At 43.4% G+C, this 22,033-nt stretch overlaps 3 protein-coding genes and 1 pseudogene across 4 annotated transcripts; 1 reads left to right on the top strand and 3 right to left on the bottom strand.

Annotated features, from left to right (window-relative positions):
- Positions 1–1,636: 1,636 nt before the first annotated feature.
- Positions 1,637–2,866, bottom strand: LOC121193676 (doublesex- and mab-3-related transcription factor B1-like). Its single transcript, XM_041056109.1, has 5 exons — positions 2,831–2,866; positions 2,246–2,293; positions 2,038–2,064; positions 1,829–1,960; positions 1,637–1,716 (listed from the first exon to the last, which is right to left on the bottom strand). The coding sequence occupies exons 1-5, from the start codon at positions 2,849–2,851 to the stop codon at positions 1,684–1,686; spliced, it is 261 nt and encodes an 86-aa protein (XP_040912043.1). The 5' UTR covers positions 2,852–2,866; the 3' UTR covers positions 1,637–1,683.
- Positions 2,867–6,544: 3,678 nt separating this feature from the next.
- On the bottom strand, positions 6,545–9,804 carry LOC121193645 (retrovirus-related Pol polyprotein). 2 transcript variants are annotated; one of them, XM_041056053.1, is made up of 2 exons: positions 9,270–9,804; positions 6,545–6,995 (listed from the first exon to the last, which is right to left on the bottom strand). In XM_041056053.1, the coding sequence occupies exons 1-2, from the start codon at positions 9,463–9,465 to the stop codon at positions 6,754–6,756; spliced, it is 438 nt and encodes a 145-aa protein (XP_040911987.1). In that variant the 5' UTR covers positions 9,466–9,804; the 3' UTR covers positions 6,545–6,753. The 2 variants fall into 2 exon arrangements, with proteins under 2 accessions (XP_040911987.1, XP_040911996.1); XM_041056062.1 differs by having other exon boundaries at positions 6,545–6,981.
- A 3,737-nt stretch (positions 9,805–13,541) lies between these two features.
- Positions 13,542–14,807, bottom strand: LOC121193610 (gap junction gamma-1 protein-like). The gene has a single exon (XM_041056007.1). The coding sequence runs from the start codon at positions 14,805–14,807 to the stop codon at positions 13,542–13,544; it is 1,266 nt and encodes a 421-aa protein (XP_040911941.1).
- A 4,731-nt stretch (positions 14,808–19,538) lies between these two features.
- LOC121193637 lies at positions 19,539–20,046 on the top strand (annotated as a pseudogene).
- Positions 20,047–22,033: the final 1,987 nt, after the last annotated feature.

Here is a 22,033-nt window from a genome sequence, read left to right as displayed (position 1 = left end):
TGGTCATCAATCCCAGTTTGTGGTGTACCAGCTGAAGATCTGTCAAGATCAGCAGTGTCTCTGGGGTTTTGCTTTCTGTTTTGTTTTCTTTCTCTCTGTCTGTCTGTGTGCATGTTGGTGTGGGTGTGTTTGTCTTCTGTGTGGGTGTGAGGATTCCTGGGCGGCTCCTCCCTACTCCCTCCTCCTCATCAGTATGATTCCACTCACCTGTGCGCAATCTGGTGGCAATCTACTTCCCCCCTCGAGTATAAGAGGCTCGGCTTTCCTGTCAACCCTCACCAGATCGTTCCGTCATCTCCCTGGTGACTAGATCCCTGTGCCCCTAGTGATTTACCCCTGTGGAATTATTACCTGTTTTCTCTTGTGGATTTTTCTTACCTGACTCTTCTAACCACCCTGTTCTCATCTCCTGCAGACTCCACCGGTTTCCCCTGTCTGAGCTGTCTCCGCCACGCCGCCCTGGAATCCTTCCTGTCTTCTGTCTCCTCTTTTATTTTGTTTGAACTCTGAGAATAAACTGCTCCTATTGCAGAAATATGACAGTGCAGATGACCAAGAAGCCACAACAAGAACCAGGCCCCACCAATCCTCTGCTCCCTATTCCACTTCCCCTTCACCAACCCATCAGAATACCTATCCTCTAAGATTCCTTCCCGTCTCCTTCCCTTTACAATTCCTTCCTCACCAGTGCAACACATAGACAATGGGAAAGATCCCTATCCCCCTCATCTCCACTCCCATTCAGAAACGACCAGAGGGGATATAAGCCTAAACGCCAGACCAGCTCCTGTAAATTGAATTTTAACAAGCTGACATAAGATCATCCCAGTGTAAGAACAGAGACGCATCTCATTTCTATTTACACTCCTGCTGATAAAGATGGTGGAGCGTGAAAAACCATTTACATGCTGACAAATGATGTGCCAGATGGAAGTCACAACTCGTTGAGGATGACATCACTTGGTGACCAATCCCAATTTGTGGTGTACCAGCTGAAGGTGAAGCTTCCCACATTGCACTGCCAGTGTGTGGAGACATCAAGGTGGAGTTCTTACTCTAAAAGGAGAGCAGGATAAAGGGGTGAGCAGCGTGGTGGACGACGAGTGCTCCCATGGTCCTGTCATTCTGAGAAGCAAGAGGGATGCTGGGAAAGAGAAAAAAAACCTAAAACCCACAATCCCATCGTCCCAAAACAAACTGACATACGACGACTACGTTTATGAATGTTATGGCATCTGGACTTACAACACAGGCAGTCCTTTAAAAAAAGAGAAAAAAAAATCCTCCACACGGACTCTGCCTTGACGTGGCGTGGGGGCTCGCGTGCCTCCGTGATCCTAGGGACTCTCCAGAATGGCTTTACCCAGCACAGCATACTCCTGCCTTACCACACAGGAGTCACACATGGCTGGGTACAGCCATTCTGGAAGAGCCCCTGGGTGAGAGGCCAGACCAAAGAGTCCCAAATCATTTACCTGTAACACCACCCTGTGGAGTTTCTTCCAAGGTTACACCCACTTCCTACACACTCCAGGGTGGGCTCGCTTTGAAAGTTCGCGTCTGCAAATGTCCCTAACACATAACCCCTGATTCCGACCATAAGCCTAAACTGTAAATATATGGAAACGCTACAACGGTTTATTAGAACAAAAGAAGTTTATTTACAAAAACTGTTCAAAATATTTAAGGCTCCTCGCTCTCATCATCTGCAAAGTACTGGTGAGAAAACATAAAGATTCAATATTAGACAATCAACACTTCATTAAAACATCAGTATAAAGAACCAGATATCACAGTATGAATAAAGAATGTTACTATGCATTATTACATTCTCATCTTCAAGGTGCAGTGGCCTTGGAGCTGGTGGAGGTGAAGGGCGAGGAGGAGGAGGTGGAGAGTGAAGAGGAGGTGGAACAAAAGGTGGGGGTTCTTCCTCCGAGGTCACTCTGTAGTCACTCTCCTGTAAAAAAAGTTTTTTAAAAAGCTGGCGTAAGATCATCCAGTGTAAACAGAGAGGCACATCTCATATCTACTCACGGTCCTGCTGAGCATGAGGGTGGAAGCCTGAAACAGCAATAATAAGATCAGATGACATAAGATAGGACTTTACTGATCCCACAGCAGGAAATTTACTTTTTAGCGGCTCACAGGAAAACAGGATAAAGTGAAGAAAATACAAGCTGACATATGATGTGCAGACGCCAGATAAAGGTCAGAGCATGGACATGTGTGAGGGTGAACTTACAGGACTGTGGTCCCCACTACCCCGACCTCTCTCACTTGACATAGTGATCTGTCAGTGAGAACAGAGCTGATCATTAATAAGATGCTTTGATTTTTTTCATTCACTCACTAAGCTACAACACAAACGTGTCTAACATTTGTTAGAAAGTATAAATCCTGATCTTAAATTAGGGATGGGGCCGATCCGATCCAGTATCGGTATCAGGTCCCGATACCAACATTTCCAATCCAACCTGTGGAGTCATTTCAGCAGACACTGAATAACAGACATGGTCCATGGATCAGATAATTAGTAGATCAAGGTTCACAGAAGACTAAAGCAGAAGATATACAGAAGACATATTCATTATCAGTAAATGAGGGTTTCTGCAATATTACTATACCCATGAAAAATACAGTTTTCATACTTTAATGTACTTTTTCTAAGAAAAACTAGTGTAAGAGCTTAGTGTAAATGTACATTTGGATCATCTACACTTGTCCCTGGTGTATTTACAGCAAAGTTTATTAACGTGCACTGTCCTTGTTACATCAAGCAATAAATAAGATGAAGTGCACAGAAACATCTAATGGTAGAAATACTCACTAATGGCTCCACTGATCCCATCAGCAGATTGTAGAGAGCCACCTGTGTAAAGAGGTTTTTTAGTGTTAATCAGCAGTTACTGCTCAAGGTTCACAAACAAGTAGAAATGCTGCACTAAGCACAAGATGAAAGAAGCAAGCACACAAAAGGAAGATATTTAATATGGAAGATTAGAGCAGAGGAGGAGAAAAAGATGATGAGTATCCTGTAAAGGATGTGGGTGAATGAAGAGAGGCCTTATCGGTGTGCTGAGAACAATACGCTGTTCTTCAGCTCACAGTCTTTAATCTTGGTGGGGATGAAGGAGTGGACTTTCACTATCTGTTGAGCAATCTCCGTGTCTGCCACTGACACAAGTACCTAACATACAATAAGGATGATGTAGGAAGGTGAACTTTGTAACAGGCCAACAATCCAGAAACTAGTATCTATGGACAGATTGAGTGTGTAGACTGTCCACAAAGCAGTCCCACTGAGCCTGTGATAGTAGTTTAAGCTATGACAGAAGCAGCTTGCATGGGTACATGTATTACTGGTGTCCAGGTGTTTTCTCCTCTCCTCCTGGTGTGATCACACCAACCTTTCCCATTTGTTTTGCCAGGATGAGGTCCGAGGGCGTGTCAAAGGGCTGGATCAGCTTGATGATGTCACTCTCTGAGCAGCTGCTCTCAGGAAGTCCTGTGATCAACACCATGCCTTTCTGTAGGAGACATTACAGAACAAGTGAATTTAACAGACATTTAGCTGAACATTTCCAAACATAAAATTCTGTTTTCAGACTGATGAGGGGGGAAATGACCTGAAAGGATTTTAGTATCAGGCTGAAACACAAGAAAATGTGATGGAAGTGAAGGAAACTGTACCTCATCAGACGTCTTGTGTTCAGCCTCAGCTCCTGCAGTGGGGAGTAGGAAGGGAAGATGCTACACTCAGTATGTTTTCATACACATCACAACTACAAGCCAGCAAAAGCAAGACATCGCAAACCAGACTACATGTGACTAAGCTACACTTTATTCCATGTGATCAGGTATAGTTAACAGACTGTGATTTTAACTAGATATACTGAGTATTTCTTGACAGTCATAGATGTGGATATATTAGCACTGACTGCCTGCAGACTAGCAGTGGCGGTTTTTTATTGTCCTACCTGAGTCTTCCCCGGCAGGACCCTTCTCCTGTCCTGAAGCAGGTTTGCTGTGAAGTCAGAAATAATCATATCTGAGTGCAGGTTTGAAATGGGCAGGTTGAGTGAACAACATATGGGGTTAAAGGGGAAGAACGGTGATGATAACTGTGGCAGACCTGTTGTTGGCATCAGGAGACTGCACTCCTTCAGGTTTCTCAAGGAAATCAAACAGAAATGAGACTTCAAACAACACAAAATAATAATAAAAAAAAGGAATTGAAACTAATTTTATTATAAACTTATTTATATGTATGAGATGGTTTCTGAATCAACAACTACATTTAGACGGAAAACAAACTCCACTCAGCATTTTTGTGGAAGCTTTATGTTTTCTATGACTGAAAGGGTTTAAAGTGAACATGCCTTCAGTGCCACGTGTGTGTGTTTTCCACATGGTACCTTGGCTGTTGAAGCAATGATTTTCTGGTCTCTGATGGAGAGATTTGTGGAGTTAGCCAGTGCCTGAGCGTCTTCAGCCTTCACCATGCATACAGATGCCTGCAGCAAGGGAGGGAGACAAAGTGATGACGTGGGACAGAGAGAAACCATGAGGACGTTGTGCAAAGCAGGAAACCTGCACAGGCTAAAATATCCACAGCCACTGTTTTGTTGACTGAAGAGTGACAGATGAACAGGCCAGTTCTATTCTTTCTTGTAAAACACACTTAGAGAAAATGTTAGCTCTGCACATTTTAATACAACAAAACAGAAAATAAGCATCCTCTGTTTTCTTTTTTTCCTATCATCTGTTTGAAACTGCTCTGGAACATCAAATCTCAAAGTGAAATTTCTTGTAAAACACATGAACATGTAGATACTCTTAGACGTACCTTCTGTCCTTGGCTCTTCTCACTCTCTTCTTCTGAGCACAGCATGAGGATCATGTTGTTGATCTTGCCAAAGGACCCGACCAAGTCAGTAACTTCCTGCTCTGAGGCGTGGTTTGGAATGCCTGTCAGATAAAGCAGACCATCTGAAACAGACGAGCCCAGAGAGGCTGGAGTGGCTGTTTTCTTCTTCTTCTTGGCTGGAGGAGGCCTGGCAGACTACAAAGCAACAGCATTAGTCTTTGGTTAGTTTTAGGCTGAAAGAAGTGTGTAGACATAGTTAGCTGTGGCTGAGCTTGGTCCAAAACAGTGGAATTCTGTGACAAACTTTACACAACTAAAGAGAAAAACAGCCACTGTGTCAGCCGCCTTGTTACTTGCTGTCTTAGTTCCAGTCTTCATCCCGCACTTGACAGTTGTGATGTTGGACTTTCCACGTTTGTAGCTGTGAGCTGCCTTAGAGGAGGGTGGATGTCGGCTGGTGTCAGTGGAGTCATGGTGTGGACGCTTCCCGCCGATGCGAGAGGAACCCCCTGTAGACACAGCACGAAGCAAAGGGAGGAGGGAAAGCAAAGAAAGCTCCACATCACTCTTGTGTAAGGCTCCAAAACTAGAAGTGATGTCAGAAATCTCATGTAAACAACAGGTAAAGAGTGAATTTAGCTGAGCACAGACAAACTCTCTTCCCCGTTAGGGTTAGGGTTAAAAGAGCTTTCCAGAGTCAGACTCTGAACATACATCAGTCTGTAAAGAACAAAGCTACACACTGACTAACCTGATGATTCCTTGTCCTTCCTCTCAGGCCGGTGCTCTCTGGAGGAGGAGGAGGTTGGGTGTGAGTGAGAGGGACTGTGTGAGCTGGAGTTGTAACAGAGTTGTACACTGTCCCACTTTGTAGACGCTGTGCCTGCTCTCTTGCCTGTGGTCGACCTGTGTGGTGGTGGAAGCGAGGGAGATGGTGAGGGGAGTAGAGCTTCCCGTGTGGCCTGTGGAGATGGGGGCCCACCCTGTGTTTGTTGTGAGGAGGACTGCAGAAAGGACAGAGCCCACACAGCATGCCATGCTACAGAGGTCTGACCCCAAGTTACAAGTTGCCAGAGTACTTATGCCTGTTTCTCACATACCAGGATGGCAGGGAGACAAAATAATCTGAAGGTCAAAAAATACAGATAAGGTGTAAGTTGTGCTCGGAGGCACCGGAGACATAACAGGTGTCTTCACAAAACACAATGAACAGCATACTCAGCACATTAGGTCACTTCAGGTCAAGTTGTATGTACTTCACCCAGAATTGAATATACGAGTTTATGAGAATATACGAATGCTTGATAAAAGAGTTTATGGTTATATGATAAATTGACATTACAATTCCCCCTTTGGCCATAAAATGGCCACACTAAAGTATATACAAATTTATCATATCATCAGTGACTACATTCCTTTGGGTTTAAGTAGACACATCATTAGCTGATAAATGTTAAAATATGCATTTAGCTGTTTTAGTAGGACACAGACGTCCTTAGGTTGATAGCAAGCTGGGGAAAATACAAACACTCAAAACATCAACATCAATATCATCATCATCACGAGGCCCAGTCAGAGAGGCCATCTGGTGTGTGACTGACCTATCAATAGACCTTACACTGTTGCTCTTGTTGGTGACACAGAGCTTTACTCTGTAGTCACTTCGTTGGAGCTTGGCATGCTACTGGTGGAGGAAGGCGCTCTTTCACCCCTCACTCTTATATTGCAGATGGTTCCAACGCAGCTGCAGGTTAGGGGCAGCGCACGGCGTGCACCCCAGTTGTCTTCCTCAACGTCTGGATGAGTCAATTTTTATTCTTAGACCATTATTCTGGGTCTAGAGGTGAATTTGTGTCACCTCCTTAGCTTTACTCCTCTGGAGTCTAGATGTCGGCTGTTGGCTCAGGAACCCGTTTACAGTGGCTGGCGTGTACCCATGCGGCCTTCTCCACAACCTTTACAGCTGTCTCAGTGGTCAGCAGAACCTGGAACGGGCCCTGGAATGGCCTTTGTTTCCAGTGACGGCGTCTGTGATCTTTGATGAGAACCCAATCTCCAGGCTGTAAGTTGTGGAGGACTGCTGTGGCTGCAGATGGCAGGGCACTCTTCACCTGTGAATGCAATGCTGACAAGGTTGTAGACAAATTGGCACAGTATCTCAACATAGCATCATCACATGCACCTGTGGTAAGGGGAGGGTGCCTAACTGGACCTACACCTGTCTGAGGGGGTCTACCAAACAATATTTCAAATGGACTCAAACCATGTTTGTTTCTTATTCGCGTGTGCATGTGGACAAGCACCAGTGGCAGGGCTTTAACCCACGAAAGACTGAAACTGGTCTTTGGTGCATTTAGCAAGTTTTGCTTTAATGGTGCCATTTTCTCTTTCAACAGCACCTGCACTCTGTGGATGATATGAACAATGATGACGTATGTCAAACCCAAGATAGTCTGACACTTCTTTCAGGGCCTGGTTGACAAATCCTGGTCCATTGTCACTGCTGATGACTGAAGGAATTCCCCACCTAGGAATAATTTCAGTTAGTAGTGCTTTAGCCACAGCTCCAGCATCCTGTTTGGAAGAGGGGAAAACTTCAACCCATTTGCTGAACATGTCAACAATTACAAGACAGTATCTTTTCCCTTCACTTGGTGTTAGTTCAATGAAATCCATCATTAAATGTTCAAAGGGTTTGTCAGGAGGTGGATGACCGGCAGGTGGCATATGAATAGCCCCTGATGCGTTGTTGGCTGCACAAATGATGTATTTCCTGCAAAAGTCCTGTGCAGAAGTTGAAAAACCACGTGTGTACCACGATGATGTAACAGCAGCACACATTCCCCCTTTGCCCACGTGGTCTCTCCCATGGGACAGTTTTGCGTAACAGTGGAAGAGAGGACGAGGCAAACAAGGTTTGTTATCTGGACCAGTCCACACTGAGTCTTTAAATGTGGCACCTGATTTTGACCAAATGGTGCGTTCTTGAGGAAAGAGACTGCAGAACAGAAACATCAGCAGGTGAGCAGGTGTCAAGAGTGTTAGACAACATCAAACAGTTAACCATGAAAGGTGAAACAGACAATGCAGCAGCTTTAGCCGCTGCGTCTGCTGCAGCATTTCCTGTAGAAATAGAGTCAGAACTGTTAGTGTGAGCTTCACATTTAATCACAGAGATGATTGCTGGAAGGAGGATGGCATCTAGCAATGCAGACACAAGTTTGTGGTGTGAGATGGGCTTGCCAGAAGATGTAAGAAATCCTCTATGTCGCCAGAGGGCCCCAAAATCATGCACCACTCCAAACGCATAACGCGAGTCTGTGTAAATATTCACAGTTTTACCTGAAGCCAGTTTACAGGCTTCAGTAAGAGCTACAAGTTCTGCAGCTTGTGCTGAAAAGTGTGATGGCAGTTTGCCACTGAGCAAAATGTCATGTGGTGTCACTACTGCAAAACCCACTCGAGCAGCACCTGTGTCCACGTTGCGGGATGCTGAACCATCCACAAACAGCTCCATGTCTGCATTTGGTATGGGCTGAGTGGAAAGATCTGGTCTGGGTGTGCAAACCTCATCAAGAATATGAAGACAGTCATGTGGTTCTCCACTTGGCAGGAGAGTTGCTGGATTAAGTACACTGCATCTTTAAACAGTAATGTTAGGCATATCAAGCAAAGTAGTGTGATATCTTAACCAGCGCTGTGCAGAGAGATGAGAGGTCTTCTGTGTGTGCAGAATATGAGCAACAGCATGAGGAACCATAAGAGTCAAATCTCCATAACCTACAATATCACGTGATGCAACCACAGCCTTCTCTGCTGCAGCTACAGCACGCAGACAAAGAGGGAGACCAGCGGCAACAGCATCAAGCTTGGTGGAAAAATAAGCTACAGGTCTCAGTCTACCCCCATGCTCCTGTGTCAAAACAGAGGTCATGTATCCGTCCTTCTGGTCAACAAACTGAGTAAAAGGAAGGTCAGGGTTTGGCAGTCCCAGTGTGGGAGCAGCCTGCAAAGAAGCCTTTAAGTCAGTGAAGGCTCTGTCAGTTTGGTCAGTTCAAGTCAGTTTGTCATGTGCACAAAGCTTGTTATCATGAATCATGGAAGAGAGAGGTGCCTCTCTCTCTGAACAATTTGGGATCCACTGTCTGCAATATGACATCATGCCTAAGAAACTCATCATTTGCTTTTTGGTGATTGGTTTTGGGACAGATTGAACTGCTTCAGTGCGTTTGGGAGAGAGAGATTTGCCCCCTGCTGTGATCACATGTCCCAAATATGTAACACAAGTCTGGACAAACTGCAGTTTTGATAAGCTAGCTTTATGGCCATTGTTTGCTAGGTGTTGTCAGTGTTGCTATGGTCAGATCGCTCCTCTCCTCCCGCCCCGTCCCACACTCACTTTGCAGCAGCTGTAGCCTGCACAGAGCCATTCTTCTGTGGACAGTCTTTAGCCCAGTGTCCTTGCTGATGACAGTCAAAACAGATGTTGGGGTCATATTGCCAGTGTTCATCTCCACCGTATTCCCATTCTCGTCACCGACCTCCATGTGGCCACGTCCTTGTCCGCCAACCACAGGTTGAACACCCCTGTACATGGTCAAGGCTGCCGTGTGTAGGTCCTCGTCGACTTTGTCTGTCTTTCTCCTCTGTTGACAGTGGCCTCAGCATGTACAGCGCGTCATATGCCTCGCTGTTTTAGTCAAGGTGTAGCGGGTAGCCCTGGCCAACAACGAAAGTGAAAGCTTGGAGTTGGTCCCCAAAAAGAACTCCACTTCAGTGGTATGGACAGTGTTGGGGAGTAACGGAGTTCATGTAACGGCGTTACGTATTTAGAATACGTAACGTAACGCCGTTCCTGTCCTGGCTCTGTTTTGCCGGCTGTGGCTCAAGCTCTGGCTCCTGCTGCTCCTCGCCCGACTCCATTCTGACCGACTGATCAGGCGAACTGCTCGTTTATTTCCGTTTGTTTTCGTGGAGCTGGGGCTTCTGGGAAACGCATCGGGTTGCCTTCGTTCATTTAGAGAATAAATATAAACTCGTGAAACAGAGAAGTATCGTCACGTAATCCACTGATTTCAACACTGTAACTGTATTCTGAATACTATCTATTTAAACTGTAACTGTAATGGAATACAGTTACTCATAATTCTGAATACGTAACGCCGTTACATGTATTCCGTTACTCCCCAACACTGCGTATGGAACTGGTTTGGATTTTCTCCAAACGACAAAGCGCAAACACAACGAACCTCTTTAACCACCTGAAGAGGCAGCATCCGGAACAATTAGCTGAGAGCCAAGCAGCGAGGCCGACCACACATCAGCCAGTGGTAACGGCTAAAGACATTACACAGAAACAACCAACTATAACACAAGCCTTTGATAAAAGCAGGACATATGAGAGAAGTAGCAAACGGTGGAAAGAGGTGACTTTTTTTGCCTTTATAACTAAGTTTTTACAAAGAAAATCGTTTGGTTCTAAATTAACTTTACTGTAAAAATGAACTGTGATAAAATCGTGATTTTACCATTAAAAAATCGGGATGTGATATTTTTGCAAACAGTTTCAGACTTCTATTCCTGTCATTTAATCCCATCTGTTTTTGTGGAGGCTGAAAACATTTCATTCTTTTTGAATTGAAGCTGATTTCTGCAAATATTTAGAAACAAAAAAGGCTGAGATAACAACAGTCCAAGCTGCGGTGTCTTTGTATTTCTTTTCTAAAATATGCACCATAAAAAAATATGTTCTTTATAATCCAAGTATCCCACCTGAGAATATACCAAAGGTACAGGAGATGGCTTCACATGTATTACTTTTTTACATTTTATTAGAATATGCTATCTGTAACATGAAATCATTCTAAAATATTTTGCAATAAATTGGAAATTGTTGCTTCTGCTTGGACTGTTGTTATCTCAGCCTGTTTTGTTTCTAAATATTTGCAGAAATCAGCTTCAGTTCAAAAAGAATGAAATGTTTTCAGCCTCCACAAAAACAGATGGGATTAAATGACAGGAATAGAAGTCTGAAACTGTTTGTGGAAATGTGCCAGTTCACCAGACCTCAGCACCTGCAGCAGGCTGTTTTCATTTCAGCCAAACTGAAGGAGGTTTGTGTGTGATTTTAAATCTCTGTGTGAACTCTCCACCACCATGGAAGCCTGGACAGTAATAACCTCCAACATCTTCAGCCTGAACACCACTAATAGTTGAAGTGTATCGAGAACCAGATCTACGGCCACTGAATCCAGACGGAGTTCCTGAGAACTGATTTGATGCTTTGTATGTTAGAAGTTTGGGAGCCTGTCCAGGTTTCTGAAGGTACCAACTGAGAGAGCTCCCAATATTAAAGCTCCCTGTGGCGCTGATGATCACTGTGCTGCCCTCACCAAGCGAACCCTTGCGAGGCCAGACAGCCAGATAACATCACATGACGAATGCGAGGCAACTTTTCATGCTTCACTCGGTCACAGACACACACTGTCATTTATTTTGTAAAACTGACATACGACAGAAAAAACAACACAATCACTATCCGCACAAAAACCTAAACAACAGCACACATTGTGCAAAGTAACATGGAGCTAGCAAGCAAGCTAAACCAAACAACACGCAAGTTAGCCGCTAACAGAAAATGCTAAAAACACAACACGCTAAACACAGCACTTAAAAGTACACACATACAATACTCACAGAGTAGCGTGTGGAAACACATTCACCGACTTTAACAACGCGACTCTCCGTTACCGTCTTTACTCGTTCACTCAGATAACGTGTCTGAGCGGAGCGGCAAAGATCCCAGTTACTATATTGACAAAAAGAGCGCTCACTCTGTCGCCGCTTTCAAAACCCAAGAAAGCAACCGAACACTCACTCTGACACAATTTTCATGAACTAAAGAAAAATATATTTTTTACTTTTTTTTTTTTTTAACACTTTTAACACAATTTTAATGTTATTTTTAATCTAAAGACAGCACATAACTCATATTGACTGACCTAAAACTGAGCCAATAAGCCTGTGATAACTATTATTCACACTCTGAAAATCAATTAAGTTTGAGTCAGACATGAGCATATGAAAATACGTATGACATAATCAGCCTACCGCATATAGATACGTTTTCGCTCCAGCTCCAAACTGTTATCTAACATTAACTTATTGAGCTTACCTTGGACAGGTGTACGTAATGGAGCGGCAGGTATCTGCTGTGACTGAGCCGCCGGAGCCGGAGGAGTTCTGCTCAGAGCTTCCTCAGTCAAACGCGCTGCTTCTCTCAGAAGCTCCAGCAAGTTTTTGACATTTTGTCCTGCACCTCACACGTTGTATCAACACTGGCGCTAGCAGCACCGAGTCTCACGCTTGTTTGTTTTTTTTTTTTTTTTTAGCAGTTGCTAAATAAAGTTTTACTAAATAAAGTATCCAAACCAACGTAGAGATGAATAGCGCCACCCAGTGTATCGGAATGTGTTCACTAGCTCTGCATCGATCCATTATCTGGAATCGATTTGCCTTGACGGGCAGGGCAACCAATCAGGTGTTAGGATCCACCCATCCAACTTTGATGGGCGAGTTTGACAGATAAAATAAATTCATGAAACACAGGACCATGAAATAATTATTTTAATTGTGAAATAATTATATGTTTTCAACATAAAACGAAATGGTATTTTAATTAATTAATTCCACATTTAACAACATTTATTTAATTCCAGTTTTAATTAGTTCATGACATTCATTCATTCATTTTCTACCGCTTAATCCGTCAGAGTTGCGGGAGAGCTGGAGCCTATCCCAGCTCACTATGGGCGAATGAGTACACCCTGGACTGGTCGCCAGTCAATCGCAGGGCTGACACACAAAGACAGACAACCAAACACGCACACACTCACACCTACGGGCAACTTAGAGTAGCCAGTTAACCTAACCCATGCGTGTTTTTGGGATTGTGGGAGGAAGCCAGAGTACCCAGAGAGAACCCATGCAGGCCCAGGGAGAACATGAAAACTCCACACAGAAGAGCCCAGGCCGGGGTTCGAATCTAGAACCCTCTTGCTGTGAGGCGACAGTGCTAACCACTGACTAAATTAATTACTGTGATCCATATGTTTACATGGACTAAATGTATTCATTATTAGTTAAACATGCAATGTTACACCCATACCATGATGCAAACCTACATTAATATGATGTTGTGCAATAGAATTCAGGACACAGCAGAAAACAAAAAACAAACTCGTGAATTTTTTATTCATAAAAATGTTTTTCAACAAAAGACACTGGCACAATGCCAAGGACAAGCCTTAATGGCATTCCAATCTGAAAATGAAAATATGTACCAATCACAAGAAATTCTTCATACCAGGACTAGAAAAAAAAAAACATGCCAGAAACACAAATTAATGGACAAGACACTGACAACAATCAGGTCATTAAACTTTACCAAATATCCACTGACACATTTCAAAATCATTAAAGCACCAAAGAGAACTTGCACTTTCCCTTGGACTGGAATCCCCTTCTTCTGCTTCTGAAAAAACAAACAAAAGTATTCTGGGGATATACACACATTAATAGAAAAGAAACTAAAACATAATATAAAATAAACACCCAAAATAATGGGTCTCCATATCACAGTGTGTACTTCAGATCCACCCAGAGCCCTTTCTCACTCCCTGTTTGCTGCTACTACTGGTGCAGCTGCTGCCTCTGTCTGCATCTTCAAGGCCTGCCGGTATTTGCGGTATTCTTGGGTTGGCTTGCTGTGGTTATGACTGTGGCTCTGAAGCTGGCTGTAGGCCTGACTGTGCATTTCCAGCATCTTCTGAGGCTGATGGACGTCCCTCTGAACAACTTTGGGGGCGTCTCCCATCCTCACTCTGCCCAAGCTGTCATGATTATTGGTGTCCTGCTGACGCTGCTTTTGTGCAATGTTCACACGGTTCTGCCAGCGTGCCACCTTAGCATTAGCGAGATCAGTAACGGGCAGTGGTTTGTTATGGTTACCTGTAGACACCAGAGGAGGCTTGATGGCAATGTTGTACGCAGGTGAGCCTGATGGTGTCAGTTCGTACAAGTCTTCGTCAGGGAGCTGCACCCGGCGGGAATGTACGATGTCACAGATGGTACCTATGCCCAAGTCAAGCATCTCCCATATACTGAGTGCCAGACAGAGCAGGGAGACTGCGTACATGATGTGGAGAAAGATTGTTTTCTCAGTGGGTCGTGACACAAAGCAGTCCACGCTGTTAGGGCAGGGCAGGACTTTGCACACGTAAGTGGGAGGCACTGCAAGTCCATAAAGGACATACTGTCCACACAAGAAAGCCACCTCCAGCGAGGAGCGAGCCAAGAGCTGAAGCACATAAATGCGCATCAGTCCATCTTCTTTGATCCGCTGGCGCCCATCATGCCGCGCGTTGACTTTGACTTGTCCATCACCACTTGCCCCTTTTGCTGCTCCACCTCCATCGCGCTCCACCTCACCCTTTCCATAGATCACTGGATCTTCCTCATGGTCATCCTCAGCCTCTTCAATGCCCCTGTGCTGCTTTCTGGCTGCAAGACAGCGCTTCTTGGATTTCCTCTGTGAAAATTCGCTCGCTCCCCCACCGTCTGCCCGCTCCACTGTCCGAGCAATCTTGTTGACAGCGTAGCCCAGGTACATGAGAGAAGGTGTGGCCACCAGAATGATTTGGAAGACCCAGAAGCGGACGTGTGACAGTGGAGCAAAGGCGTTGTAGCAGACATTCTCACAACCTGGCTGAGCTGTGTTGCAGACAAAATTGCTCTGCTCATCTTGGTAGATGGACTCTCCTCCTACCACTGTCAGCACAATGCGGAAAACGATGAGGACGGTGAGCCAGACTTTGCCCACAAACGTGGAGTGGTTGTGGATTTCTTCCAGCAGGCTAGTCAGGAAACTCCAACTCATGGTGGCGGCATGGAAACTACAGCGAGTTACTCACCTGTGGAGAGCAGAAATGGTTTTCATCTGTACATGTACCCACATTAATATACACATTTCATTTAGACCTTATAGTAAAATATTTCTACCATTTAAAGCCATGGAGAGAAAAATAAAAAAGATTACTGATTAATCTGTGAGGCATTCTCGTCTCTCTCCTACACACACAGAATAAATAAACCAGATTTACAAATTAAGACACCACACAGTGTTCTACTGTATTCACTTAGTTTTCTTTATCCCCCTTTGTTTGCAATGAAGAGTATGAGCTCAGCTGAATGTCCCTGAGTTTTACATTAGGTCATAACTACATCTGACTGTCCAGATGTTCCAAAAATAAGGACATTTTCTCATTTCATACCAAATAAAGTATTACTACAGATATTATGTACTGACTGTATCAATCAATTCACTGTTCTAGCTAATCATTCATTTGCTTTTTATTCAATTTTGCAAAGTTATACTGGTAATATTTTTAAATATTAAAGCTTGGCAGAGGAAGTAGTGGTAATATGCAGCATGTGAGGAGGCTAATGTGGTGCAGAATTCTCATCCTCAGAAGTGTGAGCCCTTTATTTATTCTTTTCATCCCTGTGGAATATACACTAACCTCAAATGAATCTGCCATTTGTCCCAAATGAATGTGACATGAATATATAACAAGAAAGCCAATTCCTGTTTCACATGAAAATAAGCTGCAATCCTTTCACATATGAACAAGGTTTTCGAATGTGAAAGGATTGCAGCTTATTGTGATTTACATATTGCAAACAAGATGGAGCCCACAGGGTATTTTGGGGCCACTATGTGAGACCTCCACTCTAACATGTCAAACCACACACAGATGATGTGGTATGTACAACATAACTTGATCTTGATACAAGCCTCTGCAAAGACAGCGACTTTGTCCATGTACAGAAAGTCAATACAAGTACAGTATCACTGGAAAACCATTAATTATCCAGCTACAAAGCTGGGAACTACCCAGTATGACTACAGAAGCAAATGAAGAACTGCTGCCTTGTATACAGGTAATTCAATTGTAGTTATTATTTTGCCCAGTGTCAGATCAAGAATTTAAAAGAGTCTTATTATTTTACTGTGGAATTAAACACAATCCATAGACTACTTAGTACAATCAGGAAAATCTGTTTATGATGTAACATATATACAGGGTGTTAACTGTGTGAACTACAAATAAGCAATGTTTGAACATACTTACTTCTAACTTCTATTTTACAATAACCCCCGCTGATCCTCCTCCTCCTCCTCTTCTTTCTCCACGACTACTTCTGCTATTTACAAAAAAAAAATAATAATAATAAAATGCTCTAAATTTTAATGTCCTTGCAGCACTGGCTCTAATGAATTAATGTCATCATTCTTATTATTATTTACTCATCTCCCTTACAGTTTTTAAGTATATTTGTTAATTAGCAGTTGAACTGTGTTTTCAATGAGCAAATGTAAATGTTTTTGTTCTTGTTTAAACTCATCAAGCTTTAGTGTCATTTCTTTCTCACTTACGGCTGCATAGTATTGCAAATAAAAGAGTTGTACAGCTTTTTCAAATCAAAAACCTCAAAAAGAAAAGCATGTAAACCCACAGTTCCACCTTAAATTAGAGCCCCAACAGTGAAGCATCCACAGACCCTCAGTTCAAATACAGATCAATAAAAAAAATTCAAACTGATTTATGCTGCAATGTGTTGCTGATTCGAGAATATGTTTCATTGAAAACTAATTGTTGGCAATATTGATTATAGATTTAGATAATTTAAGTAGTTGATTCTAAACAAAATTAAAAAAGAGACAAGAATTTGCTGTTTTCCTCTGATTTTTATTAACCAATAGATTTTGATCATTAGAAATATCTGTTGGTCGTTCAACAACTTTGAGTTGGGCTCCAGGAATTTGTGATGGCTCTATTTATCTTTTTTCTGACATGTTACAGACTAATAATTCATTTTAAAAAAAAAACAAATAAAGACAGATTAACTTAAATAGCAAATAACAGTTACACACCTCAATTCTCTAAACCTTCAAGCCTAGAACTGGAAATCTGAGCTAACATTAAAGTAACTAAGAAAATGGCGTCAGAAAGTTTTAACTTTAGCCAAATTGTTGTATAATGCCCAGTAATATCTATCCGTTATTATCAGTTGCATATGTCATGTTACAATAACTATGCAGGTAAGATTAGGTAGTTGAACCTGCCAGTCCACAGTTAGCTTTAGCTAACTAGCTAACTCAGCTAACATAGCATGAAGTAAAAATTCATCCCAGCTGACCAGGAAATAGACTAATCCCACTGTATTTCTTAGTTTTTCTCTACAGTCTTCTAATGTTTTTTCTTCCTCGGACACGTTTACTCCAGTGACGGGAGACGTTTATTCACCTACCTCACCACAGCGGCATCCTCACCTATTCACAGGCACATTTGGAGCCACTCCCATCCGCCAGAGAGCTGGATATGCGTTAGGACCTCACCGATCAACCGACAAAGTATGGTACCAGTGTGCAGGGGAAAGAAAATCTACATCGCCGAATTACAGCAAAAAAAGTTCAGTATTCTCGTTCACTCATAAAAATATCCCCAAAGTTTCAGATGAGTTAAATCCTCACTAATTAACGCGTTAAATTCACTTTAAGTCATGGAGACTGGACTGGAGAGGGAGATGTATGTGATGTGTTTTTTCCCCTTGTGCTTCATGAGCATAGTCAGGGTCAGGACAGGTCCTACAAACCTACAAACAATGTCACATCTTCATTTCTTTCTCACTGTGTCACTGCCTAACATATATCACCTATCACATTTTATTTTGAAAACCGGAAGTTGGATCACGCTGTAGCATCCTAGCGCTGACGGACCACTTGAAATGTTGGAGCGGCTGGTTTGACCGCAGTGCAGTGTTGCAGTGTGTGCGCAGTCCAATTAGGCAGTTTTTCTAAAATACCGCCCGTAATAACATTTAATGGCCACAACTGTGTGCCCAAAATGGACGCTCTATTTGTCGGTCAGTTACATGAGTTTTAATGATGATGGCAGTTTCATTGTAGTTTGTTAGCAAACGGAAGAAGCTTGCATTGCTACTAGCTTACTTGTGTTGACTGGCCTTGAAGGGAGGCTCCACGTCGTCCTGTACTGGATTCACGCTTTTCGTCAGTAGATGGCAGCATAGGATTAGGAATGAATAAGGGAGAAATCAAATCTGGAATTTGTTTAGGCAAATTACAAAATATATGCTGAGTCACTTTTCTGCTGATGCATTCCGTTCTGGGCGGTCTGGTGTGCAGAATATATTTTTCTATCACACAAAATCATCTTTTATTTCTTTTGCTGGCTTATATTAAAACTGCTGCATAGGCATGGAAACATGCTCAGTTTATTGAAATGGCACCAAAACAGACATGGAAGTGCAAGTGTGTCAGGTGTGACTGGATAAAAGTCTACAGTAACTGAAGGAACTTTCAGCACCATGAGTGAGGAGGACTTTGCTGTCCTTCAAGACAGCATTGAGGGCAAAATAGCTCCTCTGGAAGTCAAAAGATGTCATAATCATCACAATGATATCATTGAAATATTAAGGATATAGATGAAAAGAGACTTAGACTTGACTTTATTGATCTCTTTAGGATGACTCCCCTGGAAATTGAATTTCCAGCAGCTTACAAAGTAAAGAAGCAGCACACAGGGCAGTTTGCAAACAACAACTACTTCCTGCAAACAGGTCTATCAAAAGATATGTAAATAAAAATAAAAGAAAAAAGAAACAATAAACTCTTAGCTAAAAATGAACAATAAACAATAAATTCTTGGTTAAAAATAGAAAATAGAGATAATAAAATCAAAATAAATATAGAGGACCGTACATGGCATTGTGTTATTGTACAGTGGATAAATACAAGATACAGTTCAGTCACCAAACACGCTTCATTTTGTGGATTGTTACTCTTCATCTTGTGCCCTGATCAGGTGAATTAATAAGAAAGACAGATGATAAAGCTAAGATTCAACTAGAATCCTCCTTGAGCATTAACATTTCAGCTCCGTCCTAATGTGTATTTGTTAATTGATAGTATGAAGCATCAGGTAATACTGTACATACTTTGCAGCAGATCCTAAAGATTTTCTTTGTATATGATTACAGTTAAGATTCCTGCATTGAAGGATTCTACAAGAGACCACAGGAGGAGTCTACAATATGGCTCAACCCAGGGACAGTCTAAGAACTTCTATGATATAATATATATTAGATATACCTACATGTAATATTAGCCACTTCAGGTTTTATTATTTATTATTCATATTCTCTTTGTATAGCAGCCACACTGAAGGAGAAACTAATAACCAGCAATAAATGAGTGGCATGTCAGAGAGTGTGCTTCATTTGACAGTGTTCATGCTGTTCTTAGCGGACAACCTGTGGAGAGTTGAGTAAATCAGCCGTCAAAAATTGATTCACACCCTTCCTGAGGTTACACGTTTGGGGATTCAGTAACCCAGCACCTCTTTTACAAAGTCAGCTGTGATGAAGAAATTAAAGCCGTTAAGTGATAAAAGCACTGAGCAGATTTAATGTTTGTGGAAGAAGGAGTCAGACGCCATTAATAAAAACACGTGTGTCTGTGTATGTCTGTGTCTCTATCTGTGTCTCTGTTGCAGCTCAGACTCGAGGGTGTGCTTGTTTTGTCCCCATGTCGGTGCAGGTGTGGCGTCTGTCGTTCCAGCAGCCGTATGCAGGTCTCGTGTTGGACGGAGTGAAGATGGTGGAGAGCTGCTGGAGGCCCCTGCTGGCGGCCCCTGCTGGCCCCGCTGCAGAATCGGACACTGGCAGTACACATCGCTAGGTGGGACTGGGAGGGGGAGGAGTGGAGGGCGGTGCTGAGCGGCCCACTGGGAATGGACCAGGTTCAGATCCGGGAACTCCTGGAGTCTGGAGAGAGGTTTGGCCACGGTGTGGTGACAGGTGAGAGATGATGTCACTGTCCTCAGGTGTTCCTAACAGCTCATAAAGTACCTGAGGGCATCACCTGTCCTGTGCACCACCACCCTGCAGGAGGAGGAGCTTGAGCACCTGGAGCGCTCAGCTGTCCTGATTGGTCTGCAGGACAAACACCTTACTCGCCTGTCAAGGATCCACTGATCACCTGAGGGGGTCGCGACCTCTGGACTGTGGAGATCCCCAGTGAACTTTTACCATGACAACCGCTTCGGTCCAGACTGTAAAGATGGTCGACAGGTGCTGCCACGTCGCCAAGGTGACGTGATTCAGAGGGAGACTGTCAGTAATAATCAGGGCGGAGCTGTGGTATGGAGGTCCCGCCCACACACCCACCTGAGCGCGAGCAGTTGCCAATCATGACATGAAACCCAAAAGTCATGAAAATACATGTATGGAGGGAGCGGGGCTTATGACAGATTAAAAACTCCACAATACCACCTTAAGGAGTGTTGACTGTTGGTGTCAGAGTTTTAAGGTGGTTTTGTTTGTTTGACATGAAGGAGCTCCACATTCACTCTGCTGTAAACGCCTTAAATCTGGTTTTGTTAATAAAGTTTTTAAACAAATCTCATTTTGTTTCCTCTGTGTGGTCATGTGTCCCAGGGTCCTGCTCCCAATCGGGGTTTCACAGGATCCTGGTCCCAGTACAAATAAACAGTGAGTCATCGTTTGCTGCTGAAACAAACTTTATTAACAGAAACACAAATGAAAAAGGATCCCTCATCAATAACAGGGACTGAACAGCCTTAAAAAGAAAAAGAACATTTTTTAATCTTTTTTTACATTTTCATTTTATTTTGGGGGTGGGGGTGACGTAGGGCTCATGGAGGAGGAGCTGCCTTTCTGAGAGGGGGCGGGGCCTGAAGATGGAGGAGGAGACAAAACATGACATAAAACGACTGGCAGCTGTGAGTAAGAACCTTCAGTGAGGAGGAGCGTGGTCAGCCTTCATCGTGAGAAAGAGCTCGACCACGCCCTGTTTACAGGTGTGTGTGTGAGAGCCCCCTGCTGCTACAACACACAACTACTGTCAGAGGAAGAGCTGCAACATGGGTAATGTAGGTATGACTCCCCCTCTCACTCACTCCACTCTGACTCACTCATCCTCTCATTAACTCATCCTCTCACAAGGTACTAACCGCTGCCGTCTGCGCCTCCTGCCCTGCTGGACTGGGTAAGAGGACGGGGGCTGATGGGAGTCTCGGCTTGTCTCAGGGTATGAAGGAGGGCCAGCTGGGGACAGAAGACCAGAACCAGATCAGACAGGTTCTACTTCAGAATCAGAATCAGATGCCTTTATTCTCATTGTACCAGAATACAACAAAATTATAGCAGCCTGGAAGTGGTGTTACTCCAAATCTAAATAAATAATAAAAAAGTATGTACAAATAGTCTAAATAAAAGCAAAATAAAAATAGAAACAGAATAATACTTATAAAAATAGAATAGGATAGAATACAAAGGTGTTGCAGTGGAAAAAAAATAGTGCAAGAAAGACAGAGCTAACATAAATATTGATTGTTGTTATTGCACACAGTATTACACACGGAGACAGTTATTACACACAGAGACAGTGGAGTTCAGCTGCATAGTGCAGTATATTGAGGTGTGTATGTGTCTAGTTAGAAGTGGGGTGTGATTAGTGTGTGTTCAGGATGGTGATGGCTTGAGGAAAGAAGCTGTTCCTGAGTCTGTTTGTCCTGGTTCTCATAGACCTGCCAGACGGCAGCAGGTCAAACAGGGTGAAGGCAGGGTGGGTGCAGTCACCGGTGATACCAGCCACTCTGTTGAGGTAGCGAGACAGGTAAATGTCCTTCAGGGAGGGGAGAGGGCAGCCGAAGATCCTCTGTGCCGTCTTTACCACTCTCTGGAGCCTCTGCCGCTCTGCTTCAGTGCAGTGGGAAAACCACACTGTGATGCAGTAAGACAGGATGCTCTCGATGGTTGAGCGGTAGAAGGTTACCAGCAGTTCCTGACTCACATTGTTCTTCCTGAGCCCTCTCAGGAAGTACAGGCGCTGCTGTGCCTTCTTAATGACGGTCTTGGTGGTTTTTTTTCTACTTCATGTTAGGTCTGCAGGTGTGTTCAGCAGTTACCTCACTCACCCTCTCACTGATTCCCCCTCATTCACTCATCCTCTCACTCACTCCCCTCTATGTGTGTCTGTGCGCACGTACCTGAGGAGAC

The sequence above is a fragment of the Toxotes jaculatrix genome, chromosome 2, assembly GCF_017976425.1.
Source record: "Toxotes jaculatrix isolate fToxJac2 chromosome 2, fToxJac2.pri, whole genome shotgun sequence".
Lineage (NCBI taxonomy): Eukaryota > Metazoa > Chordata > Actinopteri > Toxotidae > Toxotes > Toxotes jaculatrix.
This window is presented reverse-complemented; position numbering and strand designations above follow the sequence as displayed.

Excerpts from the sequence above, each read along its gene's own strand:
- LOC121193645 (XM_041056053.1), bottom strand. The coding sequence starts at position 9,465 with ATGTACAGGGGTGTTCAACCTGTGGTTGGCGGACAAGGACGTGGCCAC. Across the intron at positions 6,996-9,269 it reads CAGGCTACAGCTGCTGCAAA|CATTGCATTCACAGGTGAAG; the intron begins GTGAGTGTGGGA and ends CAACCTTGTCAG.
- LOC121193676 (XM_041056109.1), bottom strand. The coding sequence starts at position 2,851 with ATGGGATCAGTGGAGCCATTA. Across the intron at positions 2,294-2,830 it reads TGGGATCAGTGGAGCCATTA|ATCACTATGTCAAGTGAGAG; the intron begins GTGAGTATTTCT and ends TCTCACTGACAG. Across the intron at positions 1,717-1,828 it reads TGCACCTTGAAGATGAGAAT|TACTTTGCAGATGATGAGAG; the intron begins GTAATAATGCAT and ends TTTTCTCACCAG.
- LOC121193610 (XM_041056007.1), bottom strand. The coding sequence starts at position 14,807 with ATGAGTTGGAGTTTCCTGACTAGCCTGCTGGAAGAAATCCACAACCAC.